Below are 12557 nucleotides of genomic sequence, written 5' to 3' on the forward strand. Positions count from 1 at the left end.
ACGCAATTATGGACCCAAATTTAGATAAATCTCCCAGTCCCCCCCCGCCACAAAAAATAGTCCCCCCCACTCGGGGACTTGTATCTATGACCAAGGATCTATTGTTGGTAGACTCCTGGAGATTAGTCAATAGCAATGTAAAGGATGTCTCCTTTTTCTCTCACCCCCATAATAGCTATTCTCGAATTGACTATATCCTAATAGACCAACAAATTAGCAATAATATTTCCTCAGTAATTGCCCCCTCTGCTTGGTCAGACCACTCTACGCTTATAACCAAATTGGCTGGCCTCGCGTCCAAAAATAAAACAAGGTCGTGGTCCTTGAATGAATCCCTACTACTGAACCCACAAAATCTCCAACTAATAGAAAAAGAACTGGCCCAATACTTTGAATTAAACAATACCCCAGAGGTTTCCTCTTTTACCCTTTGGGAGGCCCACAAATCAGTGATAAGAGGCAAACTGATTGCCCTGGCTTCTCAGAAAAAAAAAGAAAAAACAAAACAAATTGAAACACTAACACAAAAATTATCAGAACTAGAATCTACCCACAAGTCAAATCCATCTCGGAAAAATTACAGGCAGATAATCTCAGTGAGGGGCGAACTAAACCTTTTGTTAGTGTCAAACGCAGAAAGAGCTATAAGATGGACTCAACAGAAGTACTACGAAAAAAGTAATAAAGCAGATAGAATGTTGGCACGCAAATTAAAGCAAAAACAAGCTAAGGCTAAAATTCACAACATCTACACTAAAAATGGCTCAGTATCTCACAACCCCAAAATCATAAGTGATGCATTTAGGGACTACTACACATCCCTTTACAATCTACCAGGCCCAGTGGGGGACTCGGCTAAAGAGAAAAGAGCAATAAAAATTCGAAATTATCTAGCAAAATGCCGACTCCCCACGCTAGACCCAAACGACATCACAAACCTTGAAAAAACTATAGAGCCCCTGGAAATTATGGAAGCAATAAAATCCCTGAAAATTGGGAAGGCCCCTGGTCCGGATGGATTCTCTAATCTTTATTACAAGAAATATTCCACAACTCTCCTCCCATTTCTTACCAAAGTCTTCAATGAGATGACACTAGGCGCTCCCCCTCCTAGAGACATGCTTCAAGCTACCATAGTGGTAATCCCCAAAGAGGGGAAAGATCCCCTGCTGTGCTCTAGCTACAGACCTATTTCGCTATTAAATACAGATTTAAAACTATTCGCAAAGATTCTGGCCAACAGATTAAATAGTATCCTCCCTAAATTGGTTCATCCGGACCAGGTGGGGTTTGTCCTGGGCAGACAAGCCCTTGATAATACAAGGAGGACAGTGAATCTAATACATGTAGCAAATCTCACGAAGTGCCCATCTCTATTACTTTCTTTAGACGCTGAAAAAGCGTTCGATCGATTAGATTGGCAGTTTATGTCAGCTACGCTTTCGCAGATGGGATTCACAGCCAAAATTTTAAATAGTATAAACACACTATACTCCACACCAACGGCCACTGTAAGGACGAACAGCTCTCTGTCTGACCCCTTTCCAATATTAAATGGAACCAGGCAGGGTTGTCCGCTCTCACCTTTATTGTTTGCCTTAGCCATAGAACCATTAGCATGCCAGATAAGGATGAACCCCAATATTGCGGGTATTTCTGTTGGCCAGGAAGAATTCAAAATAGCTCTTTTTGCGGACGATATTCTAGTGACACTTTCAAAACCCCTCACATCCCTCCCTAACCTTTTCCATGTATTATCAGAATTCGGCTCACTTTCAGGTTATAAAATTAATCATTCCAAATCCATGGCCCTTAGTTTAAACCTCCCTAAAGAATTAGTAAAATTACTCCAACTAAATTTTGACTTTAAATGGAATGCGAACCATATTAAATATCTAGGGGTGCAACTAACAAAACATTATTCGACCCTATACAACGCAAATTTTAAACCCTTTTTTGAGCAGATAGTCAAGGACTTAGCCAATTGGAACCCATATATAATATCCTGGTTTGGGAGAATAACCACTATTAAAATGAACATTTTACCTCGACTCCTCTACCTCTTCCAAACCCTCCCGGTTAAAATCTGTCAGAAAGATCTAAACAATATTCAGAAGAAAATTTTGAAATTTGTCTGGTAAAACAGGCGACCTAGAGTCCGCAAAGATATTCTTTATAAGTCCAAATTAGAAGGAGGCTTAGCTCTTCCGAACTTACAAAACTACTATAGAGCAGCTCAATTAGGGCAACTTGTTAGCTGGCATTCAAACACAACCGAAAGGAGGTGGGTCGAGATAGAGGATTTGATCTGTTCCCCATGCAAAATAAAAAATCTTCTCTGGCTCATCAAAAAGTTTAGACCACCCGAGAGTCTCAAGAACCCGGTGATATCCTTTGCCTGTAATCTCTGGGACTCCCTCAAATCCAAGTTTCAACTAACTGGTTCCCCTTCCCTCATGCAACCCCTATTCTCGGACCCCTCCCTTCCTTTTTACACAGAAAACCCGCTCTCCCATACCTGGGTTCAAAAAGGACTCACGAGAGTCAAGGATATTCTCACTCAAGGGAAAGTCCCCCCATTCGCTTCATTACAAACGAATTATGACATCCCCACGGCCGACTTTTTCAGATTTCTCCAGGTTAGGCATTATATCCAATCAGTCTACAAGTCAGGTCAACCCCAGGCTTTGACTTTATTTGAAGACTGGTGTCTACACCAGCCCCATATGAAGGGCATTACCTCCAGGGTATATCAAAATTTATCCTCTATCAAGAGCAACCAAACCCCCGATGACTATATGGTATCCTGGGAAAAAGATCTTAATGTCTGTATAGATCTTGATACTTGGAAAGACATCTGGGAAGCTGCCTCCAAAAATTCATCGTGCGTTGTTATAAAAGAGAATATTTACAAGTTAATATACAGATGGTACATGACTCCTGCCAAACTGCACTCTTTTCTCCCAGGGGTCTCCCCATTATGCTGGCGTGGTTGTGGCGAAGTTGGGGATATTCTGCATATATTCTGGTCATGTCCCAAAATCCAACAAACTTGGACAGAAGTGTTCACCTTAATACACAAGATCCTAGAAATCACTGTCCCACATGACCCAGTATATATATTGTTAGGCAAGCCAATAGCCAATATTCCCCGAAAAAAAGCTAGAGTACTAACCCAAATGTTAAATGCTACACGGTGTACAATTGCCAAAAATTGGAAACAACCTGCCCCCCCATCCTTAAACCAAATAAACAATAAAATCTGGCATATAGTTTATATGGAAAAACTCTCAGCCTTTCTGAATGGCTCGACCTCACAATTCTCTGAGATTTGGGCTCCTTGGTTTCGCCACGCAGGTATATCCCCATACATAGATTAGAATACTTGGAACAGAGTGATATATGTGACAGTTAAATTGTTGTGTACAACGCTATATTTTTACAAATGCTATCCCTTCCCCCCCTCCCCTATCCCCCCTTTTATATGTTATATGTTTTGTTAATTTTTCTTTTGTATGAAAAAAAAAATGTTTAATAAAAATTTAAGTAAAAAAAAAAAAAAAATAATCCTTTATTCCATAACAGGATCAGACAGAAAAGCCCCAGACATGTCCAACAGCACCACACCTACGCGTTTCGGGCCGTATGCCCTTTATCAAGGTGTATACTGTTGCTAAAAAACCCAGTACCTAAATACCGGTCCCGTTCGCGCCAGTGAGTGATGTCACGGAACTTCAACCTATCCGCTACCTGCTCCTTCATGTGGAGCCTCTAATTGGGTGAAGTGTGTGCACCAAACTTGAATAACTTTATTTACACTGAACAAGCGTTCTTCCAACCTCTAAGGCTGCGGTCCCAGTCACTGCCACAGCGCACGGCGCGACGTGCGCTGTGCGTGTAAGCACCGCCCCTCAATGGGGAAGGGCCCAGTACGCACCTTCACGCTGAAGGTGCAGCCGCGCCGTACTGCAAGATTTTTTAAACTCAATGAAATTGAGTTTAAAACTTGCGATGGAGGCGTGGCCACGCCCCCACCCAGGCGGTTCACCCAATGGGGGCGAACCAGCCGCGTGACGTAATGGGCACGCCCCCGCAAATCCCTGACCATGCCCCCTCCCGTCGCAAGCTCCCGCAGATCGCAGTTAGCGCTGTGCACGCGCTGCCCTTCCCGCCGGGCGCGCATGTCACAGACATGACTGGGATCGCAGCCCAAGAGTGAACAGCCTTTGAACACAAGCTTTATTGGCCATTCCAAAGGAAAAACTTTATTGATGTTCACACTAACATCTCTGTACAGGCATACCCCGGTTTAAGTACACTCGCGAGTAAGGACATATCGCCCAATAGGCAAACGGCAGCTCACGCATGCGCCTGTCAGCACGTCCTGAACAGCAATACGGCTCCCTACCTGTACCGAAGCTGTGCGCAAGCGGGGAGACTATAGAGGCTGTTACAAATGCGTTATTTACATCAGTTATGCTTGTATATGATGATTGCAGTACAGAACATGCATCAATACGTGGGAAAAGGGTAGTGCTTCACTTAAAGTACATTTTCCCTTTAAATACATGCTCTGGTCCCATTGCGTACGTTAATGCGGGGTATGCCTGTATGTAAAGTATCGTGACGTCAGTCACTCGGCAAATACTAACAGGGACATGTAACAAGAAATCTAAAAACATAGTGTATAAACATAACTATTGAAAATATGTGAAAAATAGCATACATTAAAAAAGAAAAAAAGAAAAAAACATACTTGGTGAAGACATATTTTTAGTTTTAGATGTTATCTTTTGTATACGATTTTTTTTCTTCTTCTTCTGCCTAAAGATAATTTGTAGGCAAATTGCATATCCAATCAAAGCGTTGAATAATTTCCAATATGCTTTGATGTTCTGTGTATCTGTAGCCTTGTTTTCAGTGGTCTTCTTTCTCCTCTCTAATTATTGTTCGAAGTAGTGAGGCATATTCAGTAACGATGCTGAATGTTGGAGGCAATCCAAGTGGCATTTAAAAAAAAAAAAAAAAATGTATTGTTAGTTTACAGCTTACACTGCTGGGAATATTGGCAACAAAAATTCCCGAACAGGAAAGTGTTGCAAAGATAGGCTAAAACCTGCTTTATAACTCAAAGGATGCTCAGTATATTAAAACTAATTTAAAAATAGCATGGAGTTATATAAAAAAAAATGTAAGTATTATTTATTACTACAGAACAGAGTTATTTGGAGAAAAAAAAACACACATAGGATATTGCATGGATTTCTCCTTTAAATTGATTGCAGATGTTGAGAGGAACAGGGCTAATGCATTGGAGAGTTAACTTAGGTTGGTAAAACACACTCCTCTCCGATGGGCTTTACCTGGCATGATCAAAAGTCCTCAAGTTGAATTCCTTTCGCATGTTTAAACAAGAACGTGGCTGATGACATTAGACCAGTGATGTTGCATAAACTAATACAACCGCTCAGGCTGTACAGCGCAGATCTTACATTTTATGTCCAGCAGATTTTTTTGGTTGGTTTAGCTGTTGGTGTTGATGCATATTTAAAGCCAACACTAGAGGGTTATAGAATCTGGTGCAGGTAAAAGTGGGATGACGATCCGTGGCAACATTAAGATACTTGAAGAAAAGCTAGATCTGTCTCGCTTCAAATGAATTCCACTACATGCTGCTCGTCTCAATCCTACCCTTGGTGAAGGGGGTGGGGCCCGAGCACGTGCATTTTAAGTGAAGCTTCTTTGTCTTTTGTCACTGTTTTGTCACAGCAATTGTATTTGTGATGGTGATTTTTTTTTAAAATTAAAAATCAAAACAATTTCAGTGACAAAACGCAAACAGGTTTGTCTAAGAACATGTGTGCTCGGCACACATCCCGTTTTAGCTATTTGCACTTCTATTTATCTGTGTGTGTTTTCAAAAGTGGGGGGGCAAGGGTTGCATGTGCGCTGAGCTGCCGGCTACTGCGCATGTGCGCCGAGCAAGCTGCTGCGCATGCACTGGCTGTGGCTAGAGATCCTACGCGTGTGTTGGTTGGGACGGCTCTCCCTGTGAAAGATCTGCGCTGGCGCCACCACTCTCCTCCTGAGCGCTTTTGCCGGCCTCAGCGCTTGTGCTGGTTGCCGCCGATGACCAAACTGTTGGTGAGGTAAGTGTTGTGAGGGCTGCTTCTGCACGTGCACAGCCCGACGACCTCATCTGCCAGCACTGACGTCACTTCCATAACCTACGTCCGCTTCCTGGAAAACGGATTTGGTGCCTCAAAGGAAGTTTCACTTAAAAAATGTTTTATTAAAAACTTCTGTGTAAGGACTATAACTCCCTTTTATAAAGCGAATTACCCCTAAATACTGAAGACTCAGCGTGGACCTCCAAACTTGGACTAAATGTAATATTTCGTGGATAGGTAGTGTCCAATTTGTTAAAATGAATCTGCTTCCCAGACTACTGTACCTCTTCCAGACCCTCCCTATCACTATTATAAATTCAGATATCATTAAACTATAATCTCATTACTTGATTTCTATGGAATAGAAACCTAGAATTAGAAGACCTATCTTAATCAATCTCTCTAATGCGGGAGGACTTGGGCTCCCATGCCTGCTATCATACTACAAAGTAGTGCAGGCCAGGCACATGAACCCTGATCTTAGAAAATGGGTTGCCCTTGAAGCATTCCAGATTCTTCCCATAGATCTAAACTACTCTGTCTTCCACGTCGAGCCAGATTACCCAATCAAAAATTGCTACCGATTTCTTTCCCACACTCTCAAGCTGTGGGACAAACTAAAATGTTAAATACAAGCTCACGACTAGAAATTACTTTGTTTGAGAACCCAGTCTTTCTCCCAAGTCTAAATAAGCAGGCATTCACACAGCTCTCTCCCCCCCTTCACCTCTCTACGCCCCCCATCCACCTCTCTACACCCCCCATCCACTTCTCTACGCTCCCCATCGCCTCTCTACGCCCCCCAATCGCCTCTCTATGCCCCCACCCCACCCCCCAATCACCTCTCTTCCCCACTCCTCCCCCATGCCTGGTCCGGCGTTTAACAGAGGATAAGCCGGCAGAGGTATCAGCAGCTGTTACACAGACAGAGCATGGAGTCGCGTGCTCTAGTGGTCTAACCCGGAAGTCTTTCTTACTTCCGTTGTCTGTTTTTGAGCGTGCTCCTCCCCTGCTGTCCTGCTCTGTAACAGCTGCTTATTCCTCTCCCGGCTTATCCTCTGTTTAACGTTGGGGGCCTGCTGCCGCATACCATCTCCCCCACCTGTCTGAAGAGAGGTATGGGCTGCCGATAGAGAGAAGAGCGGGCCCCCCAAGAGTGTGGTCACACAGGCTATGGCTACACCCCTGCATACCACTCACTGATATTATGCACTACATCAGTGTTTTTCAACCATGGTTCGTAGGAACCCTTTGGTTTCCTGGGCATCGCTAAAGGTTTCCCTACAATTTTCTGGTGATTTTGAAAAATTGTATCAAATACAGAAGAATTTACAATGCATCTAATCTCAGAGTTTCTATTTGAGATGGTAGGGGTTCCTCAGAATTTCACTTGTGGTTCCTTAACCAAAAAAAGTTGAAAACCACTGCACTACATACTGCAATGTGTATCACTTTATAATTGACAAATAATAGTTAATTATCTCTTTGACACAGTTAAGAGATCTCTACTAAACAGTTGTATCGTTTTTAACTTATTTGAGGTCTCGCATCTTATAGACACTGTGGTGATACCCTTGTTTTTATTAGGCGCTTCTCCCATTGTACTTTCACATCCTTATGGACTACTTGGTATCCTGTACAAAGAAAGATAACTGAACGCTGCTAAGAAATGGGTTTTGTTTACCTAGGAAGATTACTGCTGTAGGATGTCACTGATACATTGACCGTGCGTGTCATGAATGTTATGTTTTATTTATTTATAAAATATTTTTACCAGGAAGTAATACATTGAGAGTTACCTCTCGTTTTCAAGTATGTCCTGGGCACAGAGTAAAACAAATAATACATGGTTACAAGTACAGTTACATAAATGAGCAGGGTATACATTATATACAAGACATTGCGTGCACAGTTAAAGAAAATATATATTATGAGCGTATGAAACAGTTACAGACCAGGTTAAAATGTGAGACAGCCTTAGATTTGAAAGAACTTAAACTGGTGGAGGATGTGAGGGTCTCTGGTAGGTTGTTCCAGTTTTGGGGTGCACGGTAGGAGAAGGAGGAACGTCCGGATACTTTGTTGAGCCTTGGGACCATGAACAGGATGTTTGGCATCCATCTTCGGAGGGGAGTGTCATCATTGATGGGTTTGCGTATTTAATGGAGTTTGGATCTTTCATATTGCTGCTTTGCACCTGACCAAGGGTTTTCCTGAAACATTGTGCTTCTGGCACTGTAACCATCACTCTGAATCAAATACATCTCTGTAGGATTGAGCCAAGCGGCATATAGTGGAATTCATCTGAAGTGAGGCAGGACTAGGGTAGCCGAACATGGGAAGTTAATTGAAAAACCTTTCAAGAGTGAAATAAAAAAAATAAGTAATGTATCATGGATTGATTGGTGGCTTGATCAAATTTTTGCTCCTCTTCAGTGTAATCAACAAATCTGGTGTGAATCGTGTGGTGTGGAAAAGGCCCCGTTTGACACATAATGGTCCTGTCAGGAGAAGCACTGTGATTGACCAGATTCCCTTCTTGGCAGTGGCTCGTGCCCTTGGTAAGTGTACAGAAAACAAAGGAGTCTGTGAAGTGTGTGTCTGAATATATCTCCACGCATCTATCCAGAGACGAGCCATATTTGTGAAAGTTTAACCTTTTAGGATTAATGGAAGGGATGCATAGATATATACAGTATATTGTATATGAGCGTTTCACTTTCTTTAAAACACCTTGTTCCCTGGGCATCCTTAAAATGGTTCCCTGGAATTTTCATGTAATTTAAAAGTGCACCAAATACAGAAGAATTGACGATGCATCTGATCTCAGAAGCGCTATTAGAGAGGGTTGAGGTTCCTTAGGCCGAGTCCATGCTGTCTGAGCGCGAGACGGAGTGCCGTGACGTTAAGCTTGCTTGCAGCAGAGGTGTTTCCTGGACTGAGCTGTTGGGTGCAGAGGGGCATGGCTGTGTTGTGACGGAGCTGGTTCGCCCTCATTGGGCAAACTGCTCACGTGACCCGGCTCTCATAGCAAAATTATTTGTCTCGGCAAGCAGCTCTCCGGCCAACGCGCAAGTGCTCGCGCGCACCATACACTATCACATTACCCAAATGTGATTCACCGTGCAGGTCTCTCTAGCACAAGCAGCATGGTCAAGGCATGATCAATGCATTTGATCTCAGACGTGGTATTAGAGAGGGATGGGGTTCCAAAGAATTTTATAATATAATTATAAGGTTACATAAAAAGGCTTATATAAATAAAAACATAGCTCTAGCTACTTCCCTTTTGTGTGATATCACTATGGCCCAGATTCCCAAAGGTCTGTAAAGTCACTTAACATGGCATTAACCTAGCTTATCATGTTAAGACTAATGGTGTGTCTTCAAAGGATAACATAATGTTTCACTTTATGTAGCATTCACCTTGGTATCAACTTTGTACTGTCTTGTTTTAATCAATGCGTATTTCATTTTGTACAGCACATAAGTAGTTTATCACTAAAATAATACAGAAAACAAGTTTATACAATGTTATTCTCTTTTGTCACTGTCATGATAATATAATGGGATATTAAGTATTTAATCAATCTGATGCTTCAGGGGTTTATATGGTTACCATTTGTCTTTTAAAATACAAGGTATTGGGTTTGACAGATCAAGACACTTCCTGGGGTCCAGATCTACAAAGAGGTCTTGATGGGATTCAATTATGGCTCTTGACATTTTTATAAACAAGCCACTTTCAAAGAAAACATTGACAGTCCTGAATGATCACTTGTGTGTCACAGAGATAGTTGACACACAGGTCAACACATACTTGAAGGAAATTATTAAAAATGAGTATCATGTGACATCATTTACTCTGGATAATAACATTTAGATATTTAAGGACGACTAATGCGATATGGCCAGACACCTAATGTCTAGGAAGTGGGCAGGGACATATATCCATTTGTCACTCAGATTTAGGAGCACGTCAGTGAATCTATTGATATGACTCACCTTTGTCTAAGTATTGTCAAAATTAAAATATGAGGTCTTTCATATATCTAGGCACCTTTTTAAACGTTTGTTTAGGAGTTTTTATTTTCCCCCAAGTCATAAAAATGTCAGTCAAGTAGCTGATTTATGACAGGGGTGGGCTTATGGTGTTCCCAATGAAGGGAAGTCAGAATAACAATCCCCACTTTTTAATTATAAGTTAGAATTCAATAGGGGTGTGTTTTGAGATCAAACACGTACATTTTCATATCCTACTCCAGTGACCTCTCTGGGAAACACCTATGACATATGGTAACGTACTGTATAGGGATTTCTTTTTTTCTGTTCTATTTTATTTTACTAAGCTGTTATGCATTTATTGTAACTGTATGTTCTTGTAATCTTATTTTTTTCCTGTAATCTAAGTTCTGTATTTTTATATATGTTAAACAGTTCTTTAATAAGTAATGCTTTGTGGCTTTGAATGAACTGTTGCACACTTTGTAGAGAGTATTTACATTTTAAGACATATTGTGCTACTACAACATTTTTGTGTGTGAAGCGCATAGTTTTTTCTTTAATAAACAGGTACCTAACACCCTGGCAGATATATTAACATATTTTGCGTATTTCTTGGGTGGTGGCAGCAGATAGATATGATTGCAATTGAGTAAGAGGTATTAACTCATTGAAAGTACCTTGAGGAAAAAGGTGGGTTGGCTAGAGTAGCCGTGTGTATTAACCCTGGTTGCATATCTGTCACGTGCTCACAGGTGACAGCTGGTATATGGGAACGGATTGACCAGAGATATTGTTCATTTGAACGTTTTGTGAAGGTGAAAAATGAGCCTGCTAGAAAGCAGAGTATTAACACAGGTCACGTGCTCACAGTTGGGCTGTGCATGACAGTGACCTTTATATAACGTGTATATGCTATAGGAACTCATACTAGACTGACAGTACTTTTACATACAAAAAACTTCATTTGGATTTCAGAAAATGTTCTGTGTTACTTATAAGGTTGAAAATTGGTGTTCTAACACATTGCTATGTGTTAATTGAGGACAACCTTGAAGTCTTTTAGTAACTTTTGTACTTATAACCTTGTATCAACATCAAAAACTGCATGTATTTTTTGGGGTCATTCATTTTGCTATATTCCGATGAAGTAAGAGGGCCCCCTAGTGGCTCAAAGTAGGTGTTAGATCTCTACAGATCAGGTTATCTTTTCAGGGCAAGCTAAATATACACACACACACACAATTTCTCCCGGGAGCATCGTACGGCACGGATATGTGTTTGTCTCAAATAGTATAGCAGACGGGCCCGGAGCTGTAAGAAATCAGAGGAGACTATGGCTGACTTCTTACAACTGGATTTAATGGTTCACAAAGCAGTTTTTTATACATAAGGCAGGGACAAAAAAACCGTTGTCATCTTTTACAAATATGGATACACATCTAAATTTACATGTAACCTTTACATAATGCCTTTTCTGTAAATCTTAAAACATTTAACTGCTGAGCAAGAGATATACAATGGTGTCTTATAAGGCAATCCTGTCCTCTGGTAGTCTTGCTTTAACAGCATATGACAAGCTCAACACAGCTGCTTTCCAAGCTATTTACAATAGTCTCTGAGAAATAGCAAGGCCAGCATCTACTGTTTAACCTTATCAATTCCTGAGGGGAACAGAGGTGACAGGAGACAATTTTAACCTTACAGTAGGAGCATTAGATATTTTACTCACCTTTACACGTTGAAACATAGTTCAACAATCAGTTTATTTGCAAACTGTTTTATATATGTAAACCAAAAAGAAAGAAGCGCCAGTTCCGTACAATGAATAATATAAACTGGAATTTATTAATAACCAGAATAGTCTCAAGGACAATGCAAAACTGGTGTGTTTAAAAAGCAATATTGACAAAAAATAAAATGAGATGGTTAGGAGCAATATGCAAGTGACATATATGAGGAACTTGTGAGCGAGGAGGCAATGATGGTAAGGAGGAGGTAACCACTGGAGCATATAAGAGTAAGATCCTTGAGAAAGTCACTCTCGGTGCCGAAACGCATTGGAATGTGGTGACGCCATCATGCAGCTACGCAGTGACGCGGTTACACTCAGAGGAACTTGAAGTACAGATTTCAGCTCTCTATCTGGATATACGCTGTAATTGTACACTTTGCGACAGAGTGAGGCTTAACACGGAGGTGCATTGAGCACAGGATATTACTCTGCATCTCAGGAAGAGGCATACACCGGAATTTTACTTATGAGGTCTGACACTGAGAAAATTACCATCTCTCCGTAAGATTTGGCAAACAGCTGTGTCATGATAATGTCATGAGATATTGGGTGTTTTTAATCCCTCTGGTGCTTAAGGGATTAATGAGCTA

General features: G+C 41.2%; 1 protein-coding gene across 3 annotated transcripts in view; it reads left to right on the plus strand.

Annotated features, from left to right (window-relative positions):
• PPM1D (protein phosphatase, Mg2+/Mn2+ dependent 1D) overlaps window positions 1-12557 on the plus strand; it is an 86599-nt gene that overhangs the window by 29576 nt on the left and 44466 nt on the right. For all 3 annotated transcript variants that reach the window (XM_075589623.1, XM_075589627.1, XM_075589628.1), the window contains exon 3: window positions 8607-8731. In XM_075589623.1, coding sequence (XP_075445738.1) covers window positions 8607-8731 — 125 coding nt within the window. The remainder of the gene's footprint in view (window positions 1-8606; window positions 8732-12557) is intronic.

Source organism: Ascaphus truei, chromosome 3 (genome assembly GCF_040206685.1).
Source record: "Ascaphus truei isolate aAscTru1 chromosome 3, aAscTru1.hap1, whole genome shotgun sequence".
Lineage (NCBI taxonomy): Eukaryota > Metazoa > Chordata > Amphibia > Anura > Ascaphidae > Ascaphus > Ascaphus truei.